Genomic DNA, 15,533 nt, shown 5'->3' on the forward strand with positions numbered 1-15,533 from the left:
TACCTATCCAATCTGCCAACTTTCCCTCTATCCCTCACCTCCTTACTTTCATCATAAGCCGACCATGGGGGACCTTATCAAACGCCTTACTAAAATCCACATTTAAATTAGTCCTACCAAAATGAATCACCTCACATTTATCAGGGTTAAACTCCATTTGCCATTTTTCAGCCCAGCTTTGCATCCTATCTATGTCTCTTTGCAGCCTACAACAGCCCTCCACCTCATCCACTACTCCACCAATCTTGGTGTCATCAGCAAATTTACTGATCCACCCTTCAGCCCCCTCCTCTAAGTCATTAATAAAAATCACAAAGAGCAGAGGACCAAGCACTGATCCCTGTGGCACTCCGCTAGCAAACTGCCTCCAATCCGAAAATTTTCCATCCACCACCACCCTCTGTCTTCGATCAGATAGCCAGTTACCTATCCAATCTGCCAACTTTCCCTCTATCCCACACCTCCTTACTTTCATCATAAGCCGACCATGGGGGACCTTATCAAACGTCTTACTAAAATCCATGTGTATGACATCAACTGCCCTACCTTCATCAACACACTTAGTTACCTCCTCAAAAAATTCTATCAAATTTGTGAGGCATGACTTGCCCTTCACGAATCCGTGCTGACTATCCCGGATTAATCCGCATCTTTCTAAATGGTCGTAAATCTCAGCCCTAAGGACCTTTTCCATCAATTTACCGACCACCGAAGTAATACTAATCAGTCTATAATTACCAGGGTCATTTCTATTCCCTTTCTTAAACAGAGGAACAACATTCGCCACTCTCCAGTCCTCTGGCACCATCCCCGTGGACAGTGAGGACCCAAAGATCAAAGCCAAAGGCTCTGCAATCTCATCCCTTGCCTCCCAAAGAATCCTAGGATATATTTCATCAGGCCCAGGGGACTTATCGACCTTCAGTTTATTCAAAACTCCCAGGTTGCTGAAGAAGATTTTGTCACACGGAGTTGGGGGTAGGGTTTTAGCGTGGATTGGGAACTGGCTATCCGACAGGAAGCAGAGAGTCGGAATAAATGGGTGCTTTTCTGGTTGGCACATGGTAACTAGTGGCGTGCCACAGGGATCGGTACTGGGGCCTCAACTATTTATCATTTATATAGACGATCTGGAGAAGGGGACTGAGTGTAGGGTAACAAAGTTTGTAGACGACACAAAGATAAGTGGAAAAGTGAATCATGTGGAGGGCATATAAGGTCTGCAGAGAGATTTGGACAGGCTGAGTGAGTGGGCGAGGATCTGGCAGATGGAGTAGAACATTGACAAATGCGAGGTTATTCACTTTGGAGGAAATAATAGCAAATTGGATTATTATCTAAATGGAAAAAATTTACAATATGCTACTGTGCAAAGGGACCTGGGGGTCCTTGTGCATGAGACGCAAAAACCCAGTCTGCAGGTGCAACAGGTGATCAAGAAGGCAAATGGGATGTTGGCCTGTATCGCAAGGGGGATAGAATATAAAAGCAGAGATGTCTTGCTGCATCTGTACAGGGCATTGGTGAGGCCGCAGCTGGAATACTGTGTGCAGTATTGGTCCCCTTATTTGCGGAAGGATATATTGGCCTTGGAGGGAGTGCAGAGAAGGTTCACCAGGTTGATACCAGAGATGAGGGGTGTTGATTATGAGGAGAGACTGAGCAGATTGGTTTGCACTCGTTGAAATTTAGAAGGCTGAGGGGGGATCTTATAGAGACCTATAAGATAATGAAGGGGCTGGATAGGGTAGAGGTGGAGAGATTCTTTCCACTTAGAAAGGAAACTAGAACTAGAGGGAACAGCCTCAAAATAAAGGGAGGTCAGTTTAGGACAGAGTTGAGGAGGCGGCCTCGCCCCTCCACTCCCGCGTGCTGGGGGAATGGTCTCGGGCTGCCTTGTCCTGCCCCTCCTGGGCGCTGGGGGAGTGGTCTCGGGGCAAAGTATCGGGCGCTCACGCCCCTCCCCTCCCGTGCGCCCACGCCCCTCCCCTCCCCTCCCGTGCGCCCACACCCCTCCCCTCCCCTCCCGTGCGCCCACGCCCCTCCCCTCCCCTCCCGCGCGCCCACGCCACTCCCCTCCCCTCCCGTGCGCCCACGCCCCTCCCCTCCCGCGCGCCCACGCCCCTCCCACGCGCCCACGCCCCTCCCCTCCCGCGCACCGACGCCCCTCCTGTCTCGTGTGCCCACGCCCCTCCCCTCCCCCCACGCCCCTCCCCTCCCCCCACGCCCCTCCCCTCCCGCGCGCCCACGCCCCTCCCCTCCCCTCCCGCGCGCCCACGCCCCTCCCCTCCCCTCCCGCGCGCCCACGCCCCTCCCCTCCCCTCCCGCGCGCCCACGCCCCTCCCCTCCCCTCCCGCGCGCCCACGCCCCTCCCCTCCCCTCCCGCGCGCCCACGCCCCTCCCCTCCCCTCCCGCGCGCCCACGCCCCTCCCCTCCCCTCCCGCGCGCCCACGCCCCTCCCCTCCCGCGCGCCCACGCCCCTCCCCTCCCCTCCCGCGCGCCCACGCCCCTCCCCTCCCCTCCCGCGCGCCCACGCCCCTCCCCTCCCGCGCGCCCACGCCCCTCCCCTCCCCTCCCGCGCGCCCACGCCCCTCCCCTCCCCTCCCGCGCGCCCACGCCCCTCCCCTCCCCTCCCCTCCCGCGCGCCCACGCCCCTCCCCTCCCGCGCGCCCTCGCCCCTCCCCTCCCGCGCGCCCACGCCCCTCCCCTCCCGCGCGCTGGGGGAGTGGTCTCGGGCTGCCCCGCCCTGCGGGCCTGAGCTCGGGCTGTTCGGAGGCCGATGGCGGAAAGTCGGGGCTCCTTCCCCCGCCTCAGGGAGCCGCAGGACGGCGGGAGCCCCAACTCCAGCCCAGGATCGGGCCGCGGGAAATCGGCGGCGAGTGGCCACCGCCGGCACCTGGGTCACGGCCACCGCCTGAGGAAAGTGACGCTGACCAAACCCACCTTCTGCCAGCATTGCACCGACTTCATCTGGGGGCTCGGCGGCTTCCAGTGCGACCGTGAGTCCGGGGCTGGGGTCTCCTTTCCGGGGGAACCGGGCTCCTCGATCGGCGTCCATTACCCTAATAATGTCCGGAAAGGAGGGAGGGGCTAGTAGCGGCTCGCTGGGCCGAGTGGCGCGGCTGGGAGTGGGTCAGGTTTATGTGGGTGCAGGGTTCATGTGGGCGGGTTGTGTGAAACGGGGGTTATTGATGTTCAGCTGTTGGCACTTTGATTTTTTACCATTCGGTGCAAAGTTTTTGATGTTTGAGTATTCCCAATGAACACAGTTTTCTAATGAACAAACAGCGCCTAACCCTCCTGATAAACCCAGTCCACAGGAGCTTTATAATAAATAACACTGAGCCGCATAGGGAGATGTGAGGTAAGATCACCAAAAGCGTTGTCAAAACTATAGGATTGAAGGAATGTGTGAAGGGAGGAACGATGTGGAGATGCCGGTGTTGGGCTGGGGTTAACACAGTGAGAAGCCTCACAACACCAGCTTAGGAGGAAAGCCCAGGTCAGCTGAAGGCAAGAAATTCCACAGCTGGAGGTTCGGCAGCTGAAAGAGCCACCAAAGGTATTGAAATGGGAGAAGCCTAAAGGTGTTTGATGCAGTGCCGCACAACAGCTTTGCGACCAAAGTTACAACTCATGGAATAAAAGAGACGATAGCAACATGGGTACAAAGCTGGTAGAGTGACAGGATACAAAATCAATGGTTTTTCAGACTGGATGAAGGTTTATAGTGGACTTCCTCAGGGATTTGGAACCCTTGCTCTTCCTGATGTATATTAATGACCTAGACCTTGGTTTACTGGGCATAATTTCAAAATTTGCAGACAGTAGGAAACTTGTAAGTATTGTTAATTGTGAAAAGGTTAATGTGGAAGTTCAAAAGGACATGGGTTGACAGAATGGGCAGACAGCAGCAGATGAAATTTTAATGCAGGAAAGTGATGTTTTGGAGGAAGAACAGAAAACAAAAGGTACAACAGGCAGTAAAGAAGGCAGTTGTTTTGTTGGCCTTCATGGTGAGGGGGGGGGGGGGGAGGGGTAGCATGGTAGCACAGTGGTTAGCACTGCTGCCTCACAGTGCCAGGGACCCGGGTTTGATCCCTGGCTTAGGTCACTGTCTGTACATTCTCCCCGTGTCTGCATAGATTTCCTCCGGGTACTCTGGTTTCCTCCCACGGTCCAAAGATGTGTGGGTTAGGTGGATTGGTCATGGTAAATTGCCCCTTAGTGTCAGGGGGACTAGCTAGGGTAAATGCACAGGGTTATGGGGATAGGACCTGGGTGGGATTGTGGACGGTGCAGACTTGATGGGCCAAATGGCCGCCTCCTGCATAGGATTCTATGATTTGAGTATAGCGATATGGATGTTTTGCTGCAATTGTTTAGGGCATAGGTGAGGCCACAGCTAGAGTACTGTGTGCAGATTTGATTTATTATTGTCACGTATTAACATAGTGAAAAGTATTGTTTCTTGCGCACTATACAGACAAACATACCATCCATCGAGAAGGAAACGAGAGAGTGCAGAATGTAGTGTTACTGTCATAGCTAGGGTATACAGAAAGATCAACTTAATGCTAGGTAAGTCCATTCAAAAGTCTGACAGCAGCAGGGAAGAAGCTGTTCTTGAGTCGGTTGGTCTGTGAACTCAGACTTTTATTTCTCTTTCCTGACGGAAGAAGATGGAAGTGAGAATGTCCAGGGTGCATGGGGTCCTTAATTATGCTGGCTGCTTTGCCGAGGCAGTGGGAAGTGTAGACTAGGGGCACAGAGTACAAAGGCAATGAAGTTACGTTAAACCTGTATAAAACATTGATTCAGCCTCAACTGAAGTATTATGTCCACTTCTGGACATCAAGAAGTTGGGTCTGTTTTTCTTGGAGAAGAGAATGTTGGGAGGAGATTTGATAAAAGTATTCAAACTTATGAGGGGGTTGGACAGAGTAGATCGGGAAAAACTGTTCCCATTAGTGGAAGGATCAAGAACCAAAGGCCACAGAGTTAAGATCATTAGCAAATGAAACAATGGTAACATAAATATTAATGCAGTGAATGGTTAGGATCTTAATGAGAGTGTGGAGGAGGCAGATCCAATTGACACTTTAAGCAGGAAATTGGATTATTATCTGAAAAGGAATGTGCAGGGTTAGGAACATTGGAACAGGAGGAGGCCATTCAGTCTATCGGGCTGCTCCATCATTCAATACAATAATGGCTGATTGGCCACTTATAGAACATAGAAAGCCACAGCACAAACAGGCCCTTCGGCCCACAAGTTGCGCCGATCACATCCCCACCTCTAGGCCTATCTATAGCCCTCAATCCCATTAAATCCCATGTACTCATCCAGAAGTCTCTTAAAAGACCCCAACGAGTTTGCCTCCACCACCACCGACGTCAGCCGATTCCACTCACCCACCACCCTCTGAGTGAAAAACTTACCCCTGACATCCCCCCTGTACCTACCCCCCAGCACCTTAAACCTGTGTCCTCTCGTAGCAACCATTTCAGCCCTTGGAAATAGCCTCTGAGAGTCCACCCTATCCAGACCCCTCAACATCTTGTAAACCTCTATCAGGTCACCTCTCATCCTTCGTCTCTCCAGGGAGAAGAGACCAAGCTCCCTCAACCTATCCTCATAAGGCATGCCCCCCAATCCAGGCAACATCCTTGTAAATCTCCTCTGCACCCTTTCAATGGCTTCAACATCTTTCCTGTAATGAGGTGACCAGAACTGCGCGCAGTACTCCAAGTGGGGTCTAACCAGGGTCCTATAAAGCTGCAGCATTATCTCCCGACTCCTAAACTCAATCCCTCGATTAATGAAGGCTAGTACGCCATACGCCTTCTTGACCGCATCCTCCACCTGCGAGGCCGATTTAAGAGTCCTATGGACCCGGACCCCAAGGTCCTTCTGATCCTCTACACTGCTAAGAATGGTACCCTTCATTTTATACTGCTGCTCCATCCCATTGGATCTGCCAAAATGGATCACTACACACTTATCCGGGTTGAAGTCCATCTGCCACTTCTCCGCCCAGTCTTGCATTCTATCTATGTCTCGCTGCAACTTCTGACATCCCTCCAAACTATCCACAACACCACCTACCTTGGTGTCGTCAGCAAACTTACCAACCCATCCCTCCACTTCCTCATCCAGGTCATTTATGAAAATGACAAACAGCAAGGGTCCCAGAACAGATCCCTGGGGCACTCCACTGGTCACTGACCTCCATGCAGAGAAAGACCCCTCCACAGCCACTCTCTGCCTTCTGCAGGCAAGCCAGTTCTGGATCCACAAGGCAACAGCCCCTTGGATCCCATGCCCTCTCACTTTCTCAAGAAGTCTTGCATGGGGGACCTTATCGAACGCTTTGCTGAAGTCCATATAGACCACATCCACCGCTCTTCCTTCGTCAATGTGCTTGGTCACATTTTCAAAGAACTCAACCAGGCTCGTAAGGCACGACCTGCCCCTGACAAAGCCGTGCTGACTACTTTTGATCATACTAAACTTCTCTAGATGATCATAAATCCTGTCTCTCAGGATCCTCTCCATCAACTTACCAACCACTGAGGTTAGACTCACCGGTCGGTAATTTCCCGGGCTGTCCCTGTTCCCTTTCTTGAATATAGGGACCACATCCGCAATCCTCCAATCCTCCGGAACCTCTCCCGTCTCCATCGACGATGCAAAGATCATCGCCAAAGGCTCCGCAATCTCCTCCCTCGCCTCCCACAGTAACCTGGGGTACATCCCATCCGGTCCCGGCGACTTACCAACCTTGATGCCATTCAATAGTTCCAACACATCCTCTTTCTTTATGTCCACATGCTCGATCCTTTCTGTCCTCCGCAATCCAGCAGTACAACCACCCAGATCCCTTTCCACCGTGAATACCGAGGTAAAGTATTCATTAAGCACCTCCGCCATTTCTAACGGTTCCGCACAAACTTTTCCCCCTTCACCTTTTAAGGGTCCTATGCCTTCACATCTCATCCTTTTACTCTTGACATATTTGTAGAAAGCCTTGGGATTCTCCTTAATCTTACCCGCCAAGGTCTTCTCATGACCCCTTCTCGCTCTCCTAATTTCCTTCTTAAGCTCCTTCCTACATCGCGTATACTCCTCTAAATCCTTAACACCTCCTAGCTCTCTGAACCTTCTGTACGCCTCTCTTTTCTTATTTACCAGGTTCATCACTTCAATGCTTTTTCCCCCACACTGCTAATGGGGAGACAGCAGGGGTGTGGGACAGACACAACGTGCTGAATGACTTCCTTCTATATGGTTCTATAATAAGCTATAAAGGCATGCACATTTTATCTGAGCACACTCAGCATAGTTCATGTTGTCATTTTATTTCTAATTTCTTCTGCTACTGAAACTAACGTTGAGGGCAAAATTGACTTCAAAGCTTCAGGACGCAATGGCTGTTTGTTTTATCCTTCCCCCTGGAAGCTATCTTTAACTCAGAAACCTTCCCAGTCTGGTGTAAAAATTTCTCTAAATCCAGTACTGGACTAAATTGATTGTTATCCATTTCCCATTTGGTGCATTCCCATACTCCTATACCCTCTACCTCACTGCAATGGTGGATTCATGCTTATTTTGAATGGGTTACTAGTGCAGAATCTTTAATACATTATTATATTTATACTTTATGCGGGAATTTCTTTTATTCATCTTTCGTATTTCTCAATACAACCTCTGCCTGTAAAATCAACAAAATTAAAATTTCCATTATAGTTCCGAGTAATAAAAGGGAGGATCCCTGTTGGAAGTGCTAGATAAATGCAATTTATATTCTAATTACATATATAAATCCAGTCAAGGCATAGTTTCTCAAATTGCATTCTCAATTCAGTTTCTGTTGAATAGTGAGCTTTATGGGATTCACTCCTGAGTTTAATATTGGAACAGTTAGGAATTCTGTCACTCAGTCACTTTCAGTTTTTTAAAATTCATTCACAGAATGTGGTTGTTATTGGTAAGACCCTAATGTGGAGATGCTGGCATTGGACTGGGGTGGGCACAGTAAGAAGTCTCACATCAGGTTAAAGTCCAACAGGTTTATTTGGAATCTCAAGCTTTCGGAGCACTGCTCCTTCATTAGGTGAGTGACTTTAGCCTGGTATTGTGAGACTTCTTACTGTCCAGCTAACTGCTTTAAGACTAGCTAACTACATTTTAAAATGCAGGCACTTGTTGTTCTGAAATTTTGTGTCCCTGAGATCACCCGTGTATGATAATTTCAGCATACAACTTTCTTTGCTTCAGTTTCATTCTGTGCAAGTAAAAGATTGGGTATTTTAGAACACACGTAGTTATCATAAAATGAAAAGTTTGTGCTTTTTTATGTATAGCCATTATTTAAAGTTACATGTCTTAAGAGGTGATTTTGAATTGTTCATTTACATTTTTAATACATTTTCATTACTTCAGTTACAAATTTACCAATTAAGCCACATCGAGACTATGACAAAGCTCTCACTTGCAAGAGGCATTCTTTGAAACAAGCTGTTACTTGTTTCTGTTGCTCCTGAAAAATCTGCTGTTGCCCAGGAAGTTATAGTTTCTGAAAAACAAAAGATTCTCACTGGGATTAAGACCAGATAATAATGTGCGACTCGTTCCTGTGCTTTTGTCATTTTGAGAGAATTGATGATTGGGCAGCAGTTGTTCAATTGGTGCAACTAACTTTGTAACCTCCTTGAGCTCTACACTCGTCTAACTCTAACCCTTCTGTACTCTTCCATTCTTGCCTCTTGTGCATTTCCAGTTTTCATGGCTACTCCATTGATGGCCATTCCTTCCATACCTAGGGCCTTAGCTTGGAATTCCCACTGTACGCCTGTCCACATTTCCTGCTTAAACATACAAGGAAAGGATTGACAAACTAGGTCTTGTATCTTGTGAAAAAATAAGGCTAAGATGTGACCTAATAGAAGTCTTTAAAATTTTGAAAGGTTTTGTTAGAGTTTCTACAGAGAGAATATTTTCTCTTGTGGGGAAGATCACAACTAGAGGCCTTTAATATAAGATAGTCATCAAACCATCCAATCAGGAAGAAGAAACATCCTTTCACCCAGAGTGTAGTTAGAAGGCGGAACTCACTAACACTGGAAGTGGTTGAAGCAAATAGTGTAGATGCATTTCGGGGGAGGCTAAGCAAGGATATAAGGGAGAAGGGCGGCTTGGTGACACAAAGGCCAGACCAATGGTTAGTGCTGCTGCTTCACAGCGCCAGGGACTCGGGTTCGATTCTAGCCTTGGGTGACTGTGTGGAGTTTGCATGTTCTCCCTTTCTGCGTGGGTTTCCTCCGGGTGCTCCAGTTTCCTCCCACAGTCCAAAGATGTGCATGTTAGGTTGGTTAACTAAATTGCCCCTCAGTGGAGTTCCGAAGATCAGGCCTAGGTAAGATGCCATATTAGAGAATTGGTGCAGACTCAATGAGCCAAATGGCCTCTGTGATTCTAAGAAGGGAATAGAAGGTTATGATTTAGATGCGAAAAGATTGGTAGAGGATTAAGTAATTCAATGAAGAGTACAGGAGCAGCACCAGACTCACCTAAAAACCTGGTGAAGCTCCAACACAGGGCTACTTGCATGCCAAGCAACCAAAAGCAGCGTGTGATAGAGCTTAGCAATCCCACAACCAATGGATTAGATCCAAACTCTGCAGTTGTGACACATCCAGTTGTGAATGGCAGTGGACAATTAAACAACTAATTGAAGGAGGAAGATGCACAAATATCTCCATCCTCAATGATGGGGGGATCCCAGCACTGAAGGCTGAAATATCTGCAACTACCTTCAGCCAGAAGTGCCCAGTGGATGATCCATCTCGGTCTCCTCCCGAGGTTCCCAGCATCACAGATGTCAGTCTTCAGCAAATTCGATGCACTCAATGTGACACCAAAAATGGCTGACGGTGCTGGATACTGCAAAGACTGGTTGCTGACAACATTCCAACAATGGTACTGAAGACTTGTCCTCCAGAACTAGCTGCTCCCCTAGCCAAGCGAAGTTCCAGTACAGCTATAATATTGGCATAGACCTGGCAAAGTAGAAAATTGCCCAGATGTGTTGTCCATTAAAAACAGGATAAATCCAACCCAGTCATTACCACTCGATCACCAGCAAAGTGATGGGAGTGGTCGTCAACGGTGTCATCAAGCAGCACATACACAGCAGTAATCTGCTTACTGACGCTCAGTTTGAGTTCCGCCAGAACCACTCAGCTTCTGACTTCATTAAGCCTTGGTCCAAATGTGGGGAAAAAAAGCTGAGGTAAGTGTGACTGCTGTTAACATCAAGGCAGCATTTGACCAAGTGTGGTGTCAAGGAGCCCTAGCGAAACTGGAATCAATGGGAATCAGGTGGAAAAATCTCCACTCCTTGGAGTCATACCTAGCACAAAGGAAGATGGCTGAGGTTGTTGAAGTTTAATCATCTCAGTTCTGGGACATCGCTGTAAGAGTTTCTCAGGATAGGATCCTAGGTCCAACCATTTTTCGATTCTTCATCAATGACCTTTCCTCCATCATAAGGTCAGAAGTGCGGTTGTTCATTCAGCAACATTCGTGATTTTCCACATACTAAAGTAGTCCATGCCCATATGAAATGAGACTTGGAAACATGAAGGCTAGTGTGTTAAGTGGCAAATAACACTTGCACCCCACAAGTGCCAGGCAATGACCTCCAACAGGAGCGAATCCAGCCATCTCCCTTTGACATTGATCAACATCATGGTTCTAGAAACTAAACCGGGCCAACCGTATAAATACTGTGATACTGTGGCTACAAGAGCAGGTTTGGAAGTGGAAATTCTGCAGCAATTAACTCATCTCATGACTCCCCAAAGCCTGTCCACCATCTACAAGGCACAAGTCAGGAGTATGATGGAATACTGTCCACTTGCCTGGATGTGCGCAGCTCCAACAACACTCAAGAAGCTTGACATCATCCAAGACAAAACCGCCCACTTGACCGGCACGCCGTCCACCACCTCCAACATCCACTCGCTCCATTCTGATGCACAGTGAGAGCCGATGCACTGCAACAACTCACTAAGACTCCTTCAACAGTACCTTCCAAACCCATGATCTCTGCCACCTGGAAGGATCAGGGCAGCAGATGCCTGGCAACACCACTAGCAGGTTCTCCTTCAAGCCACACATCATCCTGACTTAGAAATAAATCACCATTCCTTCGCTGTCGCTGGATCAAAATCTCTAACTTCATTCCGAACTGGACTGTGGGTGTACCTCCAGCACATGGACTGCTGTGGTTCAAAAACGTGGCTCACAACCACCTTCTCCAGGACAATTGGGGATGAGCAATAACTGCCAATCCAGCCAGCAATACCCATATCCCATGAAAGGATGTATTTTTAAAAAAGTGGAGCATAAATATCAGCAGGGATTGGCCGTGCCAAATGATCTGTTTGAGTGCCGTATATCCTATGCACTTTAAAATCACTGACTAGGTTTCTGGTCATCTGAATATTTCCTTGTATGATTTGGTGTCAAATTTTGTTTGATGCTGTGAAGTGTTTTCAACATTTTGTTACATTAAAGATGTAAATAAATGCAAGTTGTTATTGAGACCCGCCAGTTGGTATCGAACATTTGGTATTTAAACTTAACTAAGTTCGTAACTATCGTGAGATTGTAACTATCTCACTTCATTAAGTTTGTTTTAAATATTACATAAAAATATTTCCACTTGTATCAATGTTGTTGGGAATGTGCATCATTGAATATAAAATCATAGATTGGTTACAGCACGCCTTTCAGCCCTTGTGTCTCCATTCCTGCTCTCCATAAGAGCTACACATTAGTCCCACACTCTTGCCTTTTCCCTGTAGTAATTTGTTCTCTTCCAATCCCCTTTTGAAAATCATGATTGAATCTGCTTCCATCATACTCTCAGGCACAGCATTTCAGACCCTAATTACTCACTGTAAAATTGTTTTTCTTCATTACCTCAGCTTCTTTTGTCATTCACTTTAAATCAGTATCCTCTGTTTTGTGACCCTTCCATCAATGGGAATAGTCTCTCCCTATCTACTCTGTCCAAAACCCTCCTGATATCTCAATCAAATCTCCCCTGAACCTTTACTTCTCCAAGGAAAATCTATCCATGCAACTGAAATCCCTCATCTCTGGAACCGTTCTCTTAAATCTTTTCTGACCTGTCTTCATTGCCTTCACGTCCTTCCAGAAGTGCAGTGCCCAATGTTTTATAAAGGTTCCCCATAACTTTCTTTTGCATTCTATGCCTCTGTAAAGCCCAGAATCCTGGACACCTTATTAACTACTTTCTCAATCTGCCATGCCATCTTCAAATGTTTATGCAAATATACCCTTTTATTTTATATTGTTTTTCTCATGTTTCCGACCAAAATGTAACATTTCACATTTCATCTTGTGCATCATTCCACTAGCCTATCTATGCTCTCGAAGTTTATTACTATTCTCAATACTGTCAAGTTTTGTGTCACCCGCAGATTTTGAAATTTTGGCTTTGTTTGTATGCTTTGTATCTTCACACACTTTCTTCCCTTTGGGGAATTGTGGAAAGGATTAGCAGATAATTATCAATCTATTGAACCATGTCATGGATGCTCGGCATGGTAGCACAGTGGTTAGCACTACTGCTTCACAGCTCCAGGGACCTGAGTTCGATTCCTGGCTTGGATCACTGTCTGTGTGGAGTTTGCACATTCTTCTGTGTCTGCCTGGGTTTCCTCCGGGTGCTCCGGTTTCTTCCCACAGTCTAAAGATGTGTGGGTTAGGTTGATTGGCCGTGCTAAAATTGCCCCTTAGTGTCCTGAGATGCGTAGGTTAGAGGGATTAGCGGGTAAATATGTAGGGATATGGGGGTAGGGCCTGAGTGGGATTGTGGTCGATGCCGACTCGATGGGCCAAGTGGCCTCTTTCTGCACTGTAGGGTTTCTATGATTCTTCTATGATTCCTCCTTTGGACAAGTCCTGGGATGTCGATTATCAGGCCCTGAGATTGATCAACTTTCAGTCCCATTAATTTCTCCAGCAGTATTTTTAATAGAACAAAGAGAAAAATGAAAATTACAGGCCCTTCGGCCCTCCAAGGCTGCACTGACCATGCTGCCTGACTGAACTAAAACCCTCTACCCTTCCGGGGACCGTATCCCTCTATTCCCATCCGATTCATGTATTTATCAAGACGCCCCTTAGAAGTCACTATCGTATCTGCTTCCACTACCTCCCCCGGCACCCACCACCCTCTGTGTAAAAAATCTGCCTCGTACATCTCCATTAAACCTTGCCCCTCGCATCTTAAACCAAAGCCCCCTAGTAATTGACTCTTCCACCTTGGGAAAAAGCTTCTGACTATTCACTCTGTCCATGCCCTTTAATAATCTTGTAGACTTCTATCCGGTCGCCCTACAACCTCTGTCCTTCCAGTGAGAACAAACCAAGTTTCTCCAACCCCTCCTCATAGCTAATGCCCTCCATACCACGCAACATCCTGGTAAATCTTTTCTGTACCCTCTCCAAAGCCTCCACATCCTTCTGGTAGTGTGGCGACCAGAATTGAACACTCTATTCCAAGTGCGGCTTAACTAAGGTTCTATAAAGCTGCAACAGGACTTGCCAATTTTATACTCAATGCCCCAGCCGATGAAGGCAAGCATGCCGTATGCCTTCTTGCCTATCTTCTCCACCTGTGTTATCACTTTCAGTGAGGACAGAGCAAGACAGAGAGCAAGGGAAGTCCAGATTAAACTGCATTTATTTCAATGCAAGATGCCTGATGGGCAAGGCAGGTGAACTCAGGGCATGAATGGGTACGTAGGACTGGGATATTATAGCACTTACTGAAACATGGCTAAGGGAGGGACAGGACTGGCAGCTCAATGTTCCAGGGTACAGATGCTATAGGAAAGATAGAACAAGAGGTAAGAGAGGAGGGGGAGTTGCACTTTTGATTAGGGAAAGCATCACGGCTGTACTGAGGGGATATATCCAAGGGTTCGGCCACTAAGTCTATATGGGTAGAACTGAGAAATAAGAAGGGGGAAATCACTTTGATAGGGTTGTACTATAGGCCCCCAAATAGTCGGTGGGAAATTGAGGAGCAAATATGTAAGGAGATTATAGATAGCTCCAAGAAAAATAGGGTGGTAATAGTCGGAGATTTTAACTTTCCCAACATTGACTGGGACAGCCATAGTATTAGAGGATTGGACGGAGAGAAATTTGTTGAGTGTATTCAGGAGGAATTTCTCATTCAGTATGTGGATGGGCAAAACCTGACCTCTTGGGAAATAAGGAAGGGCAGATGACAGAAGTGTTAGTGAGGGATCACTTTGGGACCAGTGACGATAATGCTGTTGGTTTTAAGATAGCTATGGAGAATGATAGGTCTGGCTCAAAAGTTAAAGTTCTAAATTGGGGCAAGGCCAATTTTGATGGTATCAGGCAGGAACTTTCAAAAGTTAATTGGGGGAGTCTGTGGGAAGGCAAAGGGACGTCAGGTAAGTGACATGCTTTCAAAAGTGTGTTTACCAGGGTTCAGGATAAACATATTCCTCTTAGAGTGAAGGGCAAGGCTGGCAGAAGTCGGGAACCCTGGATGACTCGGGATATTGAGGCCCTGGTCAAGATGAAGAAAGAGGCACATGACATGCATAGGCAGCTGGGATCAAGTGAATCCCTTGAAGAGTATAGGGAGTTTAGGAGTAGAGTTAAGAGAGAAATCAGGAGGGGAACAAAGGGGACACAAGATTGTTTTGGCAGATAAGGCAAAGGAGAATCCAAAGAGCTTCTACAAATACATAAAGGGCAAAAGAGTAACAAGGGAGAGAGTAGGGCCTCTTAAGGATCAACAAGGACATCTATGTGCGGATCCACAAGAGATGGGTGAGAATATTTTTTTCCCAAAGGTAGGGGAGTCTAAAACTAAAGGGCATGGGTTTAAGGTGAGAGGGGAGAGAAAACGAGCTGCCAGAGGTAGTAGTAGAGGCGGGTACAATTTTGTCTTTTAAAAAGCATTTAGACAGTTCCATGGGTACGATGGGTATACAGGGATATGGGCCAAATGTGGGCAATTGGGATTAGCTTATTGGTTTTTTAAAAAAAAGGGCGGCATGGACAAATTGGGCCGAAGGGCCTGATTCCATGCTGTAAACCTCTGACTCGATGACCTGTACACCCAGATCCCTCTGTCTATCAATATTCTTAAGGGTTCTGCCATTTAATGTATATTTCCTATCTTTATTAGACCTTCCAAAATGTATTACCTCATATTTGTCTGGATTAAACTCCGTCTGCCATCTCTCCACCCAAGTTTCCAACCGATCTATATCCTGCTGTATCCTCTGATGGTCCGCATCGCTATCCGCAAATCCACCAACCTTTGTGTCATCCGCAAACTTACTAATCAAACCAGTTACATTTTCCTCTAAATCATTTCTATATATTACAAATAGCAAAGGTCCCAGCACTGATCCCTGAGGAATGCCACTTGTCATAGCCCTCC

At 47.3% G+C, this 15,533-nt stretch overlaps 1 protein-coding gene across 2 annotated transcripts in view; it reads left to right on the forward strand.

Annotated features, from left to right (window-relative positions):
- The first annotated feature begins 2,734 nt into the window (after nucleotides 1-2,734).
- Nucleotides 2,735-15,533, forward strand: part of dgkq (diacylglycerol kinase theta) — a 211,730-nt gene continuing 198,931 nt past the window's right edge. For both annotated transcript variants that reach the window (XM_078200858.1, XM_078200917.1), the window contains exon 1: nucleotides 2,735-2,999. In XM_078200858.1, coding sequence (XP_078056984.1) covers nucleotides 2,780-2,999 — 220 coding nt within the window. In that variant the 5' untranslated portion in view covers nucleotides 2,735-2,779. The remainder of the gene's footprint in view (nucleotides 3,000-15,533) is intronic.

The sequence above is a fragment of the Mustelus asterias genome, chromosome 1 (genome assembly GCF_964213995.1).
Source record: "Mustelus asterias chromosome 1, sMusAst1.hap1.1, whole genome shotgun sequence".
Taxonomy (NCBI): domain Eukaryota; kingdom Metazoa; phylum Chordata; class Chondrichthyes; order Carcharhiniformes; family Triakidae; genus Mustelus; species Mustelus asterias.